We start from the raw sequence: 19792 nt of genomic DNA, 5'->3' as shown, positions 1-19792 counted from the left end.
CCACCTACCGGCGAATTTTTCGGCAAAAAAAAGTGACCAGCAACCGACCTAGATTTGCCAAAAATTTCGCCGGTCACTTTTTTGTCGGAAATTTTGTCGGTCACTTTTTTTTTTTTTTTTTTTTTTTCAGAAAATTCGCCGGAAGGTGGCCTAAACCCTAATGACCTGCTTTGTTTTTGGGCTTCATTGCACTTAAATGAATTGTTGAGGGGTGTAATTGCACCTTTAAAAAGTGTAGGGGCCTAATTGACTTTTAAGCTAAAGTTGGAGGGCCTATTTGACTATTTTTTCTCTTTTAAACAGTAGACTGTTAAGTAAGAATAGTCATTTTGTCTCATATAACTCAGAACCTTAGGTGTATTGCTTGGGGCTTTTGAGCAGCATGTGTATGTAAACTAAATGTTTGACTACAATATACACTTTATATTATTGGGCAAGCACAAAACGATTGAATGATTGACTACAATATACACTTTATATTATATTATTAGGCAAGCACAAAATGATTGACTAACAACATTAGTTATTCAATCCAACCAAACTACTTAATAAGTTTAATTAATTTGTACCATATAATTAAAGTCTTAATATATAACATATATTATACGGGAAATATAATGGCCTAGTTTCGTAAAATAATTAACCTATAGATCAATTTTGACTTATTTAACCACTATTAGTTGTTTGACTTGGTTTAAAAATCAAAAGAGTTTGAACCTATCAAAACTCTTTTATCCCATCGCTATAAATAGGAACTCTTATTTTTATGTATTCATCCTAGGAAATAATCATGTAAATCTGAAAATATTATTCAGAGATCACAATGAAAATGTGATCCTGAAAGTAAAAGTCTATCCTCCATAAAGATTATGCATGTTGATCCAAACCCCCATTGAAGATCAAAATATTTAAACTCGAAGGCCCTTTAACGAAGAACAAGCTATATATATCAACCATTCTTTGAAGATCAAACCACTTGAATTCCAGAGACTCTTCGGTGGTAGAGTGTTCAAGGCATCCAATTGAAAAATCTGAGGACTATTTAGAGATTTGTACTCACACTACATTGATACTCAATGTAACCAGAATTTTGAATTTAAATATATACATATTCAATTTTTTGTGTTAACATCCCTTTATCAAAAAGGGCCAATGTCAAGTTGTCAACACTCAACAAGCTGCAGTACGTAGGTGTGCATCTTGCGGTTGCCGGTTGGTATACACTCCTGCAGTCTCCAGCTACAAAACCCACTCCTCGAGAAGACACCAAAAAGGGCTTCTCAACCACAGTAAAGCAAACCAAAGCAAGGATCCATTCAGTTTCTATTTTGTTTCCACTATTAGCCAGCTAGGAATCTACCAAAGCGGTTCAGCAGCTTACATCAGTATATATGTTCATTTTCTAGGGCATTTATTATTAGGCATTGGGTAAACTTCATATGTCAAGAGTTTAGTTAACTTTCCCACTCATAACCTACTCCCTTTTATCTGTTTTTGTTTTTTGTTTTATTTATTTTTTTCCCAATTTTGTTTGGTATGGACTTGTGGGTGAAGGACATCCTACTTTCGTACAATGCACTCATTTATGAGTCTCGTAGGTGGAAACATGTCATTAAGATCAATCCCATGGTGGGGTTATTTTGCAAGGATTATTTATTTTTTTATGAGCTTCTCATTTAATTAAAGAATTGGAGTGGTCACCAAGCTAGCAATCATTTCAATTGCTCTTCAATATGTGTTTTTTTTGTTATACCATTGGATTTTTTTTTTTTTCTAACCCAAGGTTACTCCATTGGCCCTTGCGAACAGCATGATGCACTATTTCCCTTCAACCCTTAGAACGAAATGCGACAAAAGAAAAGGAAGGAAGATCCATGGACCAACCCATCATCTCCACCCTGTAGGAACTACGAGATCACCCCAAGGACGCTTTCGGCATCCAGGGGTCACAGACGGACCATAGAATCCTGTTCAATAAGTGGAACGTATTAGCTGTCTGGTCTCAGGTTGGCAGTAAGGGTCTCTGAAGGGCAATCAATCATTCTAAAGAATAGGGCGGAAGGGGGGAAAGCTCTCCGTTCTTAGTTCTCATGTAGTTGGATCCTCCGGAACCACAAGAAAGCTTTTAAAACACATTAATGGAGTTACTCGCTATTTTCACTTCAATTTTATTTTTGTTCTTCTCTGTTTTTTATTTTTATTTTGCTTGCCTCCCTGAGACGAAAGTATCACTAAACAAATTTACAAAATTGTGTTATAAATAGAAAATTAAATAAAAATAAAGAGCACCATTTTCCATTATTAAATGCATTATTATTGTCTAAAATAGAGGGTAAACACAGAAATCTTAAAGTTACATGCCCGTTACAAGAAAAAAAAAGAACAGGAACGTGTAAATTATTTTCATTTTTCACCACCTAATTCAATTCAAGGAGTCACGACCTAATTAGAGTCTTGGTTGACAAGAATGCTAATAGTCTAATTTGAGGGATCCCACCGGCGCCGACACCGGCACCGGCGGCGCGCCGGAACAAGATGGGCACCTAATGAGACCGTTCTCGTTGCAGGCGGTGCAGCTCCGGAATCCGCCTTTTTCCCGGTAACATTTGTGGCTGCCGTTGCACTCGTCGCAGAGGATAAATCTGTGGCCGCTGCACACCTGGCACGCGTCTGGAATCGCCGGCGGTAGGCCTTTCACCATCTTCTTCAACTGGCCGGTCTCGTGGAGCTGCCGGATCTCCTTCGCGCCGCCAATGTATCTTCCGCCGATGAAAACCCGCGGCAGGGTTAGTTTCGTCGTTTCGCCGACGCCCATAACGCGCTGTAGCTCCTCCGTGAACCCGCCGTCCATAGACACGTCTCGCTCGTCGATCGAGACGCGGAGGCTCCGTAAGATCAACCGGACGGCCTTGCAGTCCTCGAAAGTCCGGCGGACCACTCGGAGGCTCGTGAAGTATACGACGATTTGGTTCTCGGTTCCCGGTAGGAATATCCCCGGCGGCTCTGAACCCTCTGTTTGCCCGACCAAATTCACCGGCGATTCCGGCGAAGGTACGGCATTAGGTTTCGTCTCGGCCCCGGGGAGGGCCTTGGGCGGAGCCAAGAAGGCGGAGACGACGGCGTTGGCGCGGAAAACCCGGTGGAAGATATTGGGTTTCTTGAAATAGGTTTGGATCTGGGTAGTGGGCTCGTCGGCGGCGCAGAGGGTGTAGATATCTTTGAAGGAAGAGCAGGCGAATTTGGAGGAAGAACTGCGATTCTTTGATGCGGTTCGAGTTAGCCACATTGGTTCAGAAATCAATACTCAAAATTGCCAAAAATCGGAACAGAAATTCGACAAGTTTAAGGTGTTGGGAATTGATGTTTCAATACATTTTGGCTGGAAAAAATTGAAGGTACGGAGAAGATAAGTGGTGGGCGCCGGCGATTGAGAATTCAGAGTTTGAGAAGAGGAAAAGCTGCGAAGGCGGGGTGAAGGGTAATTATAAGTGAAGGGAATCAGCTATGGGTTTTATATCCCCATAAGCCCATGGTACTTGAGATAAAATAAAGAAAAAGTTAATACTAGATTTCTTCCTTCACTATTGGGATTCACTACTTTAATTCTAGACTTTCAAACCTAGTTTAATTTCATTCACAATTATATTAATAGCCAAAGAACGGCATCAAGTTGCTCTCTTATAATGGAAGTTGTGGGATCGAGCCTCTTGCTTTTTGTGCTTCAATTGATTGAGGAAGTAATTATGAACCGATACTACATTGTAATAGAGTCAGTAGTATTTTAAAAAAAAAAATTGTTAATCAAAATGGTCCTAATAAAGACTTTTTTGGTTTTTTAGTTTGGACAAAGGTCTATTTTAGGTAAAAATTGCATAATTGGATGAAATTGAAAAAGTTTAAAAGTTAATAACTAAAGTAGTGAAATCTTAATAGTCGAGACCAAATCGCAGTTGTTATACAGTGGACCATGGTCTACACATCGTTGTGTGGACCATGATCATCGAATGGAACTGTATTATTATTAAAATGATACTTTATTATTACTATAATGAAACTAGTGTGTGTTGAAAATGAAACTAAAAAATAGAGCACATTATTGTCAAATGAAACTGTAGTATAATTAAAATGATACTTTAGTATTGCTATAACGAAACTAATGTGTGCGGAAAATGAAACTAAAATCCAGAGCCATACAATAAAATATATTGTCAAATGATCTGAAGTGCAATTAAAATAAAACTTCAACATTACTATAATTAAACTAGTGTGTGTGGAAAATGAAACAAAAAAATAGAGCTTGAGCAATAATGTATATTATCAAATGAAACTATAGTAGAATTAAAATTATACTTTAGTATATTGCTATAATGAAACTAGTGTGGAGGGAAAATGAAACTAAAAAACATAGCAATATTGTCAAATGAAACTAAAGTGTAACAAAAATGATATATACTTCATGATCTATGTTGACATAGACCATGGTCCACAGTAAAATTTGCCACCAAATCGAGTATTAACTCGTAAAGAAATGAGAATGTACTTGTATTATTTTTATTTTAAAATATAATGAAATCTATGAGGTTTGGTTAAGGTTGTTGGATGGCGATGGTGGTTGAGGTTTTGCTATATAAAGAGAATTAAGAGATCAGAATGAGGGGTCTTGATTAAAAGGTCAATTTAGATTGAGAATATAATTATTTATTACTTTAGAATTAATTCTTACTTTTATATTTGAAACAACTAATTTCTATATATGATGTGCAAAATTTGATGGTCAATATTTGACGGTAAAAACGTTACCGGTTGTAATATTAGAATAACAAATGATGTGACAAGGTAACAATAGATGTAACAATAGTTGTATTGCTTTTGTCTCAGTATAGAAAGTACAGTGTGTCCCCTGCTCAGCTGAGGGAAGTTCTATTTATGCTAGGTCCTAACGGTAACAACATGAAGAGTCATCATTGGGGAGCTGAGCTAACGACAAGAATATGAAGAGTCATGAATGAGGCGTTGAGGCTTTAACTCTCTCTCATCAAAGGTGGTATCAATGGTGGCTTCAAAGACAATAAAGGTGACACCTGTTGGAATTCCTAACCGTTGGAGTTCTGCCCGTTGGGTTCCCATGTGATGCTGAGTCAATGCCCATTTGTGATCCGGGTCGGGTGCCAGCCCTATTATCCTGTCAATATTAAAATACAATTTGTAATCATTTGAGGAACTAAATGTAGTATAATCAAATAATTGGAGTAATATTAGTAAACTAACATCACACAAAATTTCATTCTAACTTATACAAAGTATAAAAGAAATAGAACATTTCCAAAAAAAAAAAAAAAAAGAGTAAAAAGTAAATTTTTGTATATCAAAGAGCAATATTGTTTATTTAATTTACACCTAGTGAGTCATGACTTATATATGACACGATTAAATAGAAAATATGTAAAAATTAATTAGAAAACAAATAAATTACTAACAAACTAAGAAATTGAATGAAATTAGCTTACATGCTATAATAGACTTGTGAATTTGATTAAAGAAATGTGATATAACAATTTTGATTAAATAGTATTATAACTACAAGCTAAGAGACAATTCGTGTCCAACAAAAATTCAATATACAATATATTAAACATTATGTACAACTCTCTTAGCACAAAATAATAATAATAATAATAATAATAATAATAATAATAATAATAATAATAATAATAATAATATGTTGGGTAATATGGTTTAAAATCCCAAAAATAATAATAATCCTACAGAAAGATTAATATTATATGGGAAAACATAAAATTGGGAAGGAAAAGGTTGAGTGTTTGGGTATAGGTTTAGCACAAGTTCGAACACAAGGTTCTTTTCCTTAAAACCTTATTTGCTACCTCCCACAAGTGCTAGGAGCGTTGTAGCCTAGGTTTCCCAGGATAAAACGTGCTACGATTCCTTGTTTAAGCACCTAAACAAGGAACCTGGCAAACAAAGTAAAGTAGAGAACACTAGTTGGTAAAGAAGAGAGTAGAAGCAGAGTTTTGGGAAGCTGAAAGCTACTGGAATTCCTTTCGTTTTTGTATTGTGTAAAATGCTACTGCTCTACCTCTCTTTATATAGGGATGTTGGAGTGATAGCATTCAACATGGCCATTAAATTGGTGTTAAAACCAATTGTGTAACACCTGTAACGGTCACCACTAAGTAGGATTAAACTCAGAATTTAAAAATTGGAATTAAAACAGTATTAATTCCGTAACAGATGAGTTTAATCTTCTGCACTTTCGGGTTTCAGACCGTTGGGGTGCAGGTTCACACGAGAGCACACGGACCAGCAACACGAGAGTACATCTCCCGTGCTCACTGTGGTGCAACCCGAGAGTGCACCACTCTCGTGGTCACAGAATGCACAAGAGTTGTGCTCTCGGTGCACCACAGCCTCTCATGCTCCTCTGTAGCACGAGAGTAGGTCACAGATGCACGAGAGTTGTGCTCTCGGTTCGGTTCCGGCCGAACCAAGTGACTATATCAGTGGCATAACTTAGCCCGCAAGGCCAGCCCATTTCCAGACGACATTCGTGCCCGCAAGTGCCGGCGCACGCGAGCTCGGGCTTGATTTCAAGCCTTTTTGATGTCCTCTAGTTGGATTTTGATTTGCACCCCCCCCCCCCCCCCCCCGCGCGAGAGAGCCTCTATGCTATACAATTCTACAAGCTTGAAAGGAGCTCATGTATATAAGGGGGGCAAATCTTGTTTCCAAACCAATGTGGGACAAAGTCATACATTTTCCCTTCATTTCCCAACTTAAATGGGTCTACTTTGAGAATCAATATCTCATTCACCCATTATCCGTTTTGAGCGTACAATATATCAATCTCTTCGTCTTACTACGAAGAATCCGAATCCACTTTGACCCGACCCAAATCGGTAGTGGACCCCACTGATAATTGTACCACAAAATAGCCACTTAATATGCCATTTTATGCCATTTTAAGCTAATTTTTCCAACAATCCCCCACATGAATGAAAATTGATTTTCGGGGTAGTTTTAAAACGGAAACAACTGTGTTCAATGGTCGATCCCTGCATAGGATAGGTAGGGTCACACCCTTTGAACCTTCCCTCGTGAAGACACATTTACTCTACTAGCTGTACGGTAGAACGCGATGTCTTTGAACCGACTGCCGTTTGTGTAGACGATGACATATCTCACACAGGAACCTCCCAACCATGCTTTTTTCTCATGATTGTGTCCATTTTGGTCGTGGGTCACCATTCCTGGTTCTACAAGAGTTTGTGAAGAATTGTGCCCGTCAATTCTCCTTTGAAGCGACCCTCACTTCTCTCTCACATAGGTGATTCTTTCCCGAGTATCCCGCATACTCACATATGTCAACCGACATTCGAATCACTAAAGCATTTAACATGCTAACCTTGTGCGGGAGCCACTGTTTCTAACAAGGAGTGGTAGGGAATCCGAGACCCCCACAGTGACACGCTCCGTTCCATAATTTAGTTGTCCCATTGAACCTAGGTGCCAGCTAGGTTGGGTGTCCACTATAGAACTTTATACCAAGGGCTTTAGACCCATTCCTCGTCTCAACTTCTCCACAACTACTCTACATAACCCTTTGGTTAACGGATCCGCTATATTGTCTTCTGACTTTACGTAGTCAATCGAGACAACACCAGTTGTGAGAAGTTGTCTAATGGTATTATGTCTACGACGCACATGTCTAGACTTACCATTATACATATGATTCTGTACTCGTCCAATTGCAGCTTGACTATCGCAATGCACACACATTGGAGGTACAGGTCTTTCCCAATTTGGAATATCCTCTAAAAAATGGCGTAGCCATTCAGCCTCTTCACAACATTTGTCCAAGGCTATCAGCTCAGATTCCATCGTGGATCTAGCTATCACGGTCTGTTTTGAGGATTTCCATGCAACGGCTGCACCGGCTAGTGTAAACACGTAGCCACTCGTGGACTTAGAGTCCTTAATATCAGATATCCAGCTAGCGTCGCTATACCCTTCAAGTACAGCAGGATATCTCCCATAGTGCAGTCCAAGGTCTCGAGTATACCTTAAGTATCTCAGAACCTTCACTATTGCCGTCCAGTGCATGGCACCGGCGTTACTCGTATATCTACTGAGTTTACTAACCGCAAAGGCAATATCCGGCCTAGTACAGCTCATTAGATACATCAAACTACCAATAACCCGAGCATATTCTACTTGAGAAATACACTCTCCGTGGTTCTTGGTTAGATGAACGCTTCGATCTAATGGCGTCCTAGTCCCTTGATGATTATCCTTGTTAAATTTTTCAAGGATTTTATCAATATAATGTGATTGGCTTAACACCAGACCATCAGGTCTTCTAATGATTCTAATCCCGATGATTAAATCAGCCAAACCCATATCCTTCATGTCAAATCTCGTATTTAACATGTTTTTGGTAGACTTGATCATTCGATCGTTACTACCAACGATGAGCATGTCATCTACGTATAAATAAAGAATGACATAACCGTCTATCGTTTCCTTAACGTAGACACATTTGTCACTTTCGTTTATTTTAAACCCATTAGTTAATATCGCATGGTCAAACTTCTCGTGCCATTGCTTAGGCGCTTGTTTTAAACCATATAGCGATTTAACCAACTTACACACTTTCCTTTCTTGGCCCGGAACCACGAACCCTTCGGGTTGTTACATATAGATTTCCTCATCTAACTCGCCATTTAGGAAAGCGGTTTTAACGTCCATTTGATGAACTTCCAAATTTCGCAGCGCGGCTATAGCAAGTATCATTCTAATGGAATTTATTCTCGTCACGGGAGAATACGTGTCGAAGTAATCAAGGCCCTCGCGTTGCCTGTAACCCTTGATTACAAGCCTAGCCTTATACTTCTCGATGGAACCATCGGGTTTCATCTTCCTTTTAAAGACCCACTTGGATCCTAAGGGTTTACTACCCGGAGGAAGATCAACAAGTTCCCAAGTGTGATTCTGTAAAATAGAATCCACTTCACTTTTAATAGCCTCTTTCCACATTGGTCCTTCTGTAGAAGTCACGGCTTCTCCGTACGTTCGAGGCTCGTTTTCTATCAAACAAGATAGAAAATCGGGTTCATTTTCTAATAGACAAGTTAGAGTACTTGAATCGTACTCCAACAAGTAAGTTAGAAAATCAGGACCAAATGATTTTCCAACTCTTGCCCGCTTACTGCGTCTTGGCTCGAGCTCGGATTCTCTCTCGGATTCCCCACTATCATTCTCCATAGCTTCGTCAAATGTTCGTTTTGACGAACTCGGTCCCTCATTGGACCTACAAGGAAATACATTTTCAAAGAAAGATGCATTCCTTGATTCTATTATCGTGTTCTCGTGTACGTCCGGATTATGGGACTCGTGTACTAAGAACCGATAAGCACTACTATTATGTGCATAGCCAATAAAGATACAGTCCACCGTCTTAGGACCTATCTTTACTTTCTTAGGTGTTGGCACCAAAACTTTGGCAAGACACCCCCACACTTTCAGGTACTGGTAGGAAGGTTTCCTACCGTTCCACAGCTCATAAGGAGTCTTATCAAGCTTCTTGTGGGGTACCTTATTTAAAAGGTAATTACTTGTCAAAATAGCCTCACCCCACGCGTCTTGAGGTAGGCCCGAACTTATAAGCATCGCATTCATCATATCTTTCAATGTACGATTCTTTCGTTCGGCAACACCGTTCGATTGAGGTGAGTAAGGTGCAGTACGCTCGTGTATTATACCTACACTCGCACAGAAGTCACCAATAGGTGCTTCGTACTCACCACCTCGATCGCTTTTAACTTTCTTAATCTTACAATTAAGTTGGTTTTCAACTTCATTCTTATAAAGAATGAATTTTTCCAAGGCTTCGTCTTTGCTTTTAAGCAAATACACATAGCAATAACGTGTGCTATCGTCGATAAACGTGATAAAATATTTATTACCACCTCTCGTTTGTATCGATCTAAAATCACACAAATCACTATGGATTAATTCTAGTGGTTCAGTTTCCCTTTCAACCGATTTGAAAGGTACTTTTGTTAATTTTGCCTCAACACAAATTTCACATTTGTTATTTGTGTTAATTTGAAAATTAGGAATATGGTCCATGTTAATTAATCTACGTATAGAATTATAATTAGCGTGACCTAGTCTACCATGCCACAAATTGGAAGACTCAAGCAAGTAAACGGAATTAACTTTGCTCTTATTCATGATAATAGGCATTACATTGAGCTTAAAAAGCCCATCAGTTACATAACCTTTGCCTACAAACATTCCTAACTTAGACAAAACAACCTTGTCTGACTCGAACACCATGCGAAAGCCATGCTTGTTCAACAGTGAGCCAGACACCAGATTCTTCCTCAGCTCTGGAACATACAGCACGTTGTTCAACGTCAGTTCCTTCCCGGAAGTCATCTTCAGAACCACCTTGCCCACGCCTTCCACAGCAGACTGAGCAGAGTTTCCCATCCAAACCTTCTCGCCCTCAACGACCTCAAAGGTGTTGAACATTTCTCGGTTGCAACACAAGTGCCTTGTTGCACCAGTGTCGATGAACCACTCTCGTGGGTTAGAGTCCACGAGGTTCACCTCGGTCACCATAGCCGAAAGGCTAATCTCGACCTCCTTCTGATTGCTTTCCTCAACCATGTTGGCTTCAGAACTCTTGTTCTTCTTCTTTGGAACTTTGCACTCAGAGGACTTGTGGCCAGTCTTGCCACAATTGAAGCATTTTCCATGAAATTTCTTCTTGGTAATGCCTCCTTTCGGACCTAGCTTTTGCTTGTCCTTCTTGTTCTTCTTGGAGTTTTTAGCATGCTCCACAACATTGGCTTTAGCGCCAACAGTGACAGAATTTCTGCCATCATTCGTCCTGTTCCCCTCCTCAATTCGGAGTCGCTGGATCAGGTCCTCCAGGTTCATTTCCTTTCGCTTATGTTTAAGGTAGTTCTTGAAGTCCTTCCACCCTGGAGGCAGCAAGTGGATAACAGATCCCACTAGGAAGGCTTCACTCAACGTCATGCCTTCGTCACGGATTTCATCAAAGATTAGTTGTAGATCTTCAACCTGACTTAGCACGGTTTTGGAATCAACCATTTTGAAGTCAAGGAATCGGCCAACCACAAATTTCTTTGCGCCGGCATCCTCACTTCGGTATTTATGATCCAAAGCTTCCCACGGCGCTTTCGCTGTGCCAATCTTGCGATATACATCGTATAACGCATCACACAATCCATTTAGGATGTAGTTTCGGCATAGGAAGTCCGAATCCTTCCAATAGACAACTGCCATCACGGATTGGGCATCCTGTTCCCTTCGTTCGGGAACCTTCTCGGTCAAAAATCTCGCCAAGCCGAGAGTTGCTAGGTAGAACAACATCTTTTGTTGCCACCTTTTGAAATTCGATCCAATACCGGTAAATTTCTCCGGTCTTTCGGCCGAACCACTGGGTACCGTAGGTACCCGAGTCATGGGAATATATCCCTCAGTGCTCCCACCATCTTGTGAACCAACGTTCACTGGTGTAGCCTGGAAATTAGCAACATTATTGCCATTCCCACCACTGTTGTTCTCAACAACAAACGGATATAAGGTTTTAAGATTATACAATATATTAAACATTATGTACAACTCTCTTAGCACAAAATAATAATAATAATAATAATAATAATAATAATAATAATAATAATAATAATAATAATAATATGTTGGGTAATATGGTTTAAAATCCCAAAAATAATAATAATCCTACAGAAAGATTAATATTATATGGGAAAACAGAAAATTGGGAAGGAAAAGGTTGAGTGTTTGGGTATAGGTTTAGCACGAGTTCGAACACAAGGTTCTTTTCCTTAAAACCTTATTTGCTACCTCCCACAAGTGCGCTAGGAGCGTTGTAGCCTAGGTTTCCCAGGATAAAACGTTTTCAGCTTCTGGAATTCCTTTCGTTTTTGTACTGTGTATGCTACAGGAATTCCTTTCGTTTTCTGCACTTTCAGACAAGGCCAGCCCATTTCCGGACGACATTCGTGCCCGCAGGTGCCGGCGCACGCGAGCTCGGGCTTGATTTCAAGCCTTTTGCCTTTTTAAGGTCCTCTAGTTTGATTTTGATTTGCACCCCCCCCCCCCCCCCCCCCCCCCCCGCGAGAGAGCCTCTATGCTATACAATTCTACAAGCTTGAAAGGAGCTCATGTATATAAGGGGGGCAAATCTTGTTTCCAAACCAATGTGGGACAAAGTCCTACATTTTCCCTTCATTTCCCAACTTAAATGGGTCTACTTTGAGAATTAATATCTCATTCACCCATTATCCGTTTTGAGCGTACAATATATCAATCTCTTCGTCTTACTACGAAGAATCCGAATCCACTTTGACCCGACCCAAATCGGTAGTGGACCCCACTGATAATTGTACCACAAAATAGCCACTTAATATGCCATTTTAAGCTAATTTTTCCAACATAATAATAATAATAATAATAATAATAATAATAATAATAATATAATTTGCATTTACAAATATAACACACTAGTATTGAAGCTTAATATCTAACTGTTACTATGGATAAATTGTTTACCTAATTATTCATAATTTAACAACTAATTTTGTTTGGAGTTTGATTTCAAAACAAACTTTGTTTGGAGTTTCATTAACTTAAATTGACCATTATTGTCACATTTTCAATCCAATAGTACTTTAAAGGCACAAATTAATAATTTAACCTTTCCAAAGAGTCATTTATTTTGTGGCCCTTTGTATTCAAGTTAGTCATTTCATACTAAAAGTAAAATACTAATGCTTGTAAAATTTACTCTTAGTAATTTCAGATCAGTTTCCACGTAGTGGGCATGGATCGGATCGGATCAGATCAGATCAAATAGAGCAGTGATTTTGTATTGACCTGATCCACTTCTGATTTCTATGAATTAAAAGAAATCATAAACTAGACTAGAATTAGCAGAAGATGTGGGGGGTATATGATTACTGCACGCGAGAATTGGTTTGTATATATATTGTTGGAGTTGTGGCGTGCGTTTCCTGATCTGACTTGGTAGTTCAGCAGCTGAATGCCTGAAACTCTGAAAGATAAAGCAGCTTAGGAGTGAGTAATAATAATGTACTCAACCATAGTTGACAACATTAACTAACAACTATGTTTAACTTTTCTTCTTCCAAAAGCTTGAATCCCCAACGGCCCAACCCCAAGGGTCCTCCCACTCTGACCCGACAGAGCATTTGTGAGAATGTAAGTTACGGTAACTTACTTAACAGACAGGACCAAATGCTGGCGCGAACAAAGAATCTACCAATTTGGACACAATCCCCACACTGCCGCTGTCGAGTTTCGAACTTTGATCTCTTCTCCCAAATATGTTTAACTTTTCTTTTCCCGAAAGGTTAAATCCCCAACGGCCCAATCCCAAATGCCCCAAACTCTGACCCGACCAAGCATTTGGAAGAATGTAAATTCCGGTAATTATATAGCTCAGCAGACAGGGTCAAATGCCGGTGCGCATAAAAAATTTGTCTACTTTAGACACAATCCACATACTGCTGCTGTCGAATTTCGAACTTTGGTCTCTTCTCCTTTTAACTTTAGTGGAAAGGACTGGTAACTCTCAGCATAAATAAAGACCAAAAGTACAAATTTGACTGAAGACATCATCCTCTCCTCTCCTCTCCTCTTTAAAATAAGCCTGCCTGACAGAACCAGAAAGATTAGACTTCACCTCACCAGTCCTAATGATCAAAGATTGCACATGCCATTGATGAACTCAAATACACACAGTAGTCAATTTGTATTTCTAAATTCCAGTATCTTAAAAGGCAAAAGAAATACCCACCCTTTCTATATATATGCCACACTTTAATTGAACAAAGGATTTGAGAAAAGGTCTGTGACTAAGAGCTGCACTGTCATAGAAATTCTCTACCGAACCGAATGATCAGCGGAAGTATACGGATACAAGAGGGATGTCAACATCATTCTCTTCGTCGTCTTCACATGCTACCACAACATCCAAGTGGCGCCGATATGGTGGCAACTCTACCTTAGCAATATCCCTCGCCAAATCCACAATTTTCTTGTTCATCCGCTCCTTGTGCCTAGGAAACATGCTGTTAAAAAGCAGGGAGTTCCCACATGAAATGCTGTACGCATTCAAGCCTTTATCTGCCAACCATTGGATAAGTTCCTTCAGCGTGGGATTGTCCTTAATAACCCATCTATCCCAAACCGTCCAGCTCATGTCCCGGTGCTTGATGACCTTGGGAGGAACCGGCTCAGCCATCGAGAATAGAGGTAAAGCAAGGTTGGCGAACGTGTTGCGATAGTCTTCCAGTTTGTGTCCCCCATCTAAAACCTTGTAGAGCTCAAGGCAAACCAAACCAGTAGCCAGGGCAGTAGAAGTTGCAATTGCCGGTATAATCCTTCCAGCAATAAATTTGGCTTTCAGCTTGTCAACTTCAGGTATACTGTAGTTTCTTGCCCGCATATTTGCAAGGCCAGCGATCAAATCCATGTGGTAATTTGTATTGTCATCCTGCTTGACAAATAACATCCACAAAATAATTTATGTACGTAAATCATGCACAATTTAGAAATCAATAAAATGCAGCACAGTACCAAATTAAGCAAAAGTATTGATCCAGAGAAGAATAAAATTAAGACCTTTTCAAATTGAATAGGCTTCATCCTGAAGTTAGGAGGTAGACGCTTTCGACACTGCTCAAGCTTCATTATTAGTTCATTGATTACTGCAGCATTATCTATAGAAGCAATTGATAGATTGGTAGCTTTCTCATCGGTCACAATTTTCGCATCTTTCTTTGGTTGAAATTCAGGAACGACAACACTATCTACAGCTTCAGCCAATTTCTTTGGGTGCGTAGCCCACTCAGGGATGGGTATGCCAAATGTCTCAGCACGTAATATGGATGCAGCCATAATGAAATGGAGATGACTAGGATCCTTGGAAGAAAACTGCAATGGATGCGGGAAACGCTTAGGGGCTGACCAGAAAGGTGCTCCGCTACTTGTTATGGCATCCTCAGGAAAAGTGAAAATCAATTGTTTGACACGGTTTGAAAAATAATCTTCAAACCTACAAAAAGAAAACCTAGTCAGAAGAATTATCATAGATTAGTAGAAAATGATTTAGTTCATAAAAATACTAGGAAACAATAAAGAAAGATGATATCAAGCATTACTTCAGGCGCGCCCATGCCACAGCATCTCGGAAGGTTTCACATCTCTCCTTATCTATGCACTCAAGAACACGCTCCAACTTGTCCCTTGCTTGAGCATCACCAGCATTGATCTGTGCAGATGTATATTCACCAGGACTAGAAAGATAAGCATTCACTTCAGACGGTGTTTTTTCAAGTAACCCCTCAAACTCTGAGCGAGCCCATGTCAAGCAGTGATCAATGTTGTGTGGGAAAGAGTGCAGTGTGCACATTGGTGCCTGTTTCTCTGGAGGATCCCGTGATGCACCATAGTTCTCTGTCAAATGAGGAATCACCATCTGCGTGTTGCATTTGGTCCCCAGGGTTCCTGACTCCAGAAGTGGCTTCTGGAAGTACACGCATCTCTGATCAACATATAGCCTTGCATTCACATTGTCAAGGGCATTAATAACAACATTAAGATTCTCCCAGAAGGTGTCATCGAACACATTCTCAGTTTCAGGTCCCACACGATTTTGCAGAGCTTCTACAAGAAAATGAGGATTTATTGATGTTGCAGCTGCAGCAGCAACAGTTGATTTGGCCTGGCCAATGTTCCAATCGCGGAAGAGAAACTGTCTACTAAGATTACTTTTTTCAATCACATCATCATCAGTGACCGTTAGTTTTCCTTGACTGTTGCATGCAACTCCCATAAGTGCTAAGTTCTTGAGAAACTCACAGCCCAATGCACCAGATCCAACAAGAAACATCTTGGCTTCTTCAAGTTTCTTCTGCAGTTTATGCCCAAAAACTGAAATTTGTGCATCATATCGGCAATTCAATGGACTAAAGTCACTAGGTTCCAGTGCCTCAGTAGGAAGTGATTCCACAGAGTCAAAGTAAAAGAACTGCAAAGAAATAAGGGAATAATGACAGTCAGCTTAATCTATAATAAAGAAACAGAAAATAAGTGAGACAAAATTGCCAGCATGAGTCAATAAACCCCTCCCATCCAAAAACATTGATAGAAATGAATGAGAGGGATAGAGAGAAAAAGCTAAGAAAGCAAATAAATGAAAGAAAATTCATCATCCAGGACTTGTTTAAAGCTAATACCCTAACACAAACATATTCTTAGCTGATAAAAGTTTAAACATAGACAAAGCAAAGCCATTTATTTTGAACTCTTTGCAAAGAGAAAGTAACTATAACCTGAAAAAGTGGATGGAACTTCCCAGAGCATGCCTTCGCAACCTCCTGTCCAACAATACCACCAAACATTGCAGCCATTGGATTAAGTACAGCACGTGCACCAAAGGAAAAGTGTCTAAGAAGTTTTGGATTTATATCTTCTATTTTTGCATTTCCTAAGCTTTCGTTCATGTCATTGGCAATAAAGATTATTTTCTGAGCATCACCTTCAGATCCAGCAATGGGGAAACGCCCCATTTCAGACCTGAACTTATCGAGTGCTTGGAATGCTAAATGCAAGAGCGGTGGGTGGTCAAACTTTGAGAAATCACTAAGAAGAAAGTCACCGGGATCCTTTAGAGCTTCTCGCAACGGTTTAAAGTTCAAAACTTTGGGCTGCTTCACCTGAGTCACCATACCGCCTCTCTCATACACACCAAACTTCGTTGTATCCTCATCAAGGGTGAAAGAATAAGGCCTAGCACTTATAATCTTTCTTGGTTTGGCATCATTAAGTTCTGTCATGCCCCGAATTTCAGAAAATACAACAAGATCCCCATCCTGAAACTCAAGCCTTTCATCATCTACACATGACACAAGAGCAGGATTGTCATTACTGATAGATGCAACAATGCCCGTATGAGGTTCCTCACCATCCACATCAGAGACAGTGAACTGAGGACCAAAATCACAAAACACACTTCCAAAAAGGCCTCTCACTTCAGCTTTGATGAATGCTATTGGAGGTTGATGGCAGTGACAATAATCATCAAATTCAACTGCATCTTTTAAGCTTATATCAGTGAACACCACAGCCTACATACAATGATACAAGTAACTATTTAAGGTCAAAAGGAGGTTTATACAACATAATGTCATAAATAGACATTATGGGACAACCAAATTCATGAACTTTAAAAGGGGATGAACTTTTGAGTTGGGAATCAAGTAAGAAATAAACATAGGCACTAAAATTATCAAATGAACAAGTTCATTTTCACATCTAGAAGCAAATGCATAGCAAAAAAATTCATTTACATGGACAAAAAAGATAGTTAGCTAACTGCTAAGAATAACTTTAGGGGCGACAGAGTTGGATGAGGGAGGGAGGTGTCAGGCATAAAAATCAAGAATGTGTTCCCTTCACTATGAACTATGAGATAAAATTGATAGATGCTTAATATATGTGCACAAAAATTATTTGAGAAGTTGAACAGCTAAAGAAACACTAATTAATAAAGTTAGACTTAGGCCACTTGGGAGAGCTTTTGGAGCAGCTAGAGTGACCTACTGCTCCAAACGCTCTCCCAATAGGCATTTGAATGCAGTGCATTTTTTGACATGTTTATACCCTATAATGGCAACCACCTTTCTGAAAGAAAATAAGTTTGTTTACAAATTCTAACAACGGCTAATTCAAACTGAGCTTACAATCTTACACAAAAACCATAATAAAAGCTAGCATAGGAAACTAAGAACCTCAATGACAATAAAAATAAAATTAAAAAGACAAAAATGAATTACTTGAAACTCAGAGAGTTTTCCTTTAGTCAGTTTTGTAGTCAGTGTAGAGACAGTCACGGCATTATTAAGCTCTTGAAGCTTTTGAAGGGAAGCAAGTGCCCTGTTCTTGCCAACATCACTCTCTGAGAAAATAAAATTGCTTGACAAATCCCATAGTTCCACTGTGCCTTCATCATGCAGCATCACAGACTTCACACCAGCAAGTATAAGACTCTTTGCTGCAAGAACATAAAAATTCAGGTATCACACATATAAGAAGTCTGATCCAAATACAGAGAAGCCACACCAGGAATAATCAGATGCAAAATACAATCACAACAGAAGACAAAACTAAAAGCTTAACAACAAAAATAACAGACTAATTTCAAAATTTTAAGCCCATACCGATCTCCGCACCGAGACCTTGCAACCCCGAGACGAGAACATTGGAGGCAAATAGCCGCCGCATCGTCTCGCGTCCATACACGGCGAGCTGTCGGCTGTGGAGATCCTCATCGATATCGCGCGAATTGCCATTTCCGAACGCCATTTCGGCCAGTGAAGGTTCGTCAACACTGTTATTGCCGCTAGTGTTGGCAGCACCGGAGAAGCCGCTGGTCTTCTCTTTATTCGCGCAGGAGATGAAGCAACCGGTGCGATGCGCTTTTACGACGCGATTGCAATCAACGCAAGCGCTGCCTCCTTCAACAACCCCGCCTTCCGCCGGTCTCTTTCTAGGAAGCATATAGTGCAACAAACTGCTGAAAACTCCACGCAACCCCATAAAGTTATCAAAACTCCGAAAGTACTCAACAAATTAAGATACAAACAATCGAAATACATAATACCAAAACAAACAACCCCTAACCATATATTTTCGTAATGGAGTGATGCGAAATGCAGTTTACGAAGCAAAGAAGACTAATCTAAGCAGATAAAGAATGCTTAATCTAGGAGAATACCTATTGGAGCTCCGGAGAAGAAAGGAATGGAATCGGAGATAGTGAGATATGAGATATGAGTGTTGTGGAGATTGAAAACTGTAGAAAGTGAATTTCGGTTTTGGAATTTGGGTTTTGAGGGGGTGAGTGGGGGAGAATTGCCATGTGGAATGCGATTTGGTTGGCTTGAGGACAGGTCAGAGGTGCCATGGAGGCATGGACTATCGTCACCGGTGGGAAACTGCTTTGCATGCCTCCAATCTTTCATCATGTCAGGAGCTTTGAAAATTGAAAGTTGGAAAGTATAGAACGGTTACAATGAATTGCTTTTAGATGAAAAAAAGCTAAATAATTGTAAAACATTTTCCTTTCAAAATTTTTTTTTACATAGAACAATAGAGAAAATGACACTTTTTCCCCGAATTAATACCAACTAAGGTCCCTCGAGTATAGTGGTTCCACCAGCTATAGTCCTAAACTTTCAAATCAACCTTTTGTGGTCCTTCAAGTTTCGAAAATGACCAACAATAGTCCTGCCGTTAGTGTTTTCTGTTTGAGCGGTGAAATACGAGGGTATTATAGAGCTTTCACAATTTTCTCACCCAAATTGATGGAAATTGAAGAAATTGAGAGGCTACCGAGAGCGATTTGAAGGGAATTTAGGGAATTAAGAGGAAGAAGTTGGGGTGGGGAGGTGGGGAGCTTTTGGAGGCGCGGCAGCTAGGTAGGTGGCTTTGAAGGAGGGAAACGATGGTGAGCGGTTGCAGGGAAGAGCTGTGGAGTTAACGAAAAGTCTTGCAGATTCCCTACGACAATTCAATTACCTTAGGCCTTAGTTACCAACGAGTTGTGCCCATTAATTTGCTTGTTATGCAGCCATCGCTTTCGAGTCCTCCAAAGAAGCAGAAAGAGGTGGTTCCTTCTTCGGGAAGCTCACAA

The 19792-nt window shown here is 39.8% G+C and overlaps 2 protein-coding genes across 5 annotated transcripts; both read right to left on the bottom strand.

Annotated features, from left to right (window-relative positions):
- Positions 1 to 2279: 2279 nt before the first annotated feature.
- On the bottom strand, positions 2280 to 3495 carry LOC109182861 (uncharacterized protein At5g39865-like). The gene has a single exon (XM_019333086.1). The coding sequence runs from the start codon at positions 3284 to 3286 to the stop codon at positions 2471 to 2473; it is 816 nt and encodes a 271-aa protein (XP_019188631.1). The 5' UTR covers positions 3287 to 3495; the 3' UTR covers positions 2280 to 2470.
- Positions 3496 to 13791: 10296 nt separating this feature from the next.
- On the bottom strand, positions 13792 to 19126 carry LOC109182860 (ubiquitin-activating enzyme E1 1-like). Of its 4 annotated transcripts, none has more exons than XM_019333082.1 (7): positions 18862 to 19126; positions 18318 to 18670; positions 17934 to 18151; positions 16431 to 17225; positions 15258 to 16126; positions 14719 to 15151; positions 13792 to 14590 (listed from the first exon to the last, which is right to left on the bottom strand). In XM_019333082.1, the coding sequence occupies exons 1-7, from the start codon at positions 19122 to 19124 to the stop codon at positions 13994 to 13996; spliced, it is 3528 nt and encodes a 1175-aa protein (XP_019188627.1). In that variant the 5' UTR covers positions 19125 to 19126; the 3' UTR covers positions 13792 to 13993. The 4 variants fall into 4 exon arrangements, with proteins under 4 accessions (XP_019188627.1, XP_019188628.1, XP_019188629.1 ...); XM_019333083.1 differs by having other exon boundaries at positions 18318 to 18673; positions 18875 to 18957; XM_019333084.1 differs by having other exon boundaries at positions 18875 to 18957.
- Positions 19127 to 19792: the final 666 nt, after the last annotated feature.

Source organism: Ipomoea nil, unplaced genomic scaffold (genome assembly GCF_001879475.1).
Source record: "Ipomoea nil cultivar Tokyo-kokei standard unplaced genomic scaffold, Asagao_1.1 scaffold1074, whole genome shotgun sequence".
Classification (NCBI taxonomy): domain Eukaryota; kingdom Viridiplantae; phylum Streptophyta; class Magnoliopsida; order Solanales; family Convolvulaceae; genus Ipomoea; species Ipomoea nil.
The sequence above is the reverse complement of the archived record's forward strand: the minus strand, read 5'-3'. Positions and strand labels throughout refer to the sequence as shown.

Coding starts and splice junctions, on each gene's coding strand:
- LOC109182860 (XM_019333082.1), bottom strand. CDS start 19,124: ATGATGAAAGATTGGAGGCATGCAAAGCAGTTTCCCACCGGTGACGAT. Junction 17,226..17,933: donor GAAAACTCTCTGAGTTTCAA/GTAATTCATTTT, acceptor CATTGTATGTAG/GCTGTGGTGTTCACTGATAT. Junction 14,591..14,718: donor AGCCTATTCAATTTGAAAAG/GTCTTAATTTTA, acceptor TTTGTCAAGCAG/GATGACAATACAAATTACCA.
- LOC109182861 (XM_019333086.1), bottom strand. CDS start 3,286: ATGTGGCTAACTCGAACCGCATCAAAGAATCGCAGTTCTTCCTCCAAA.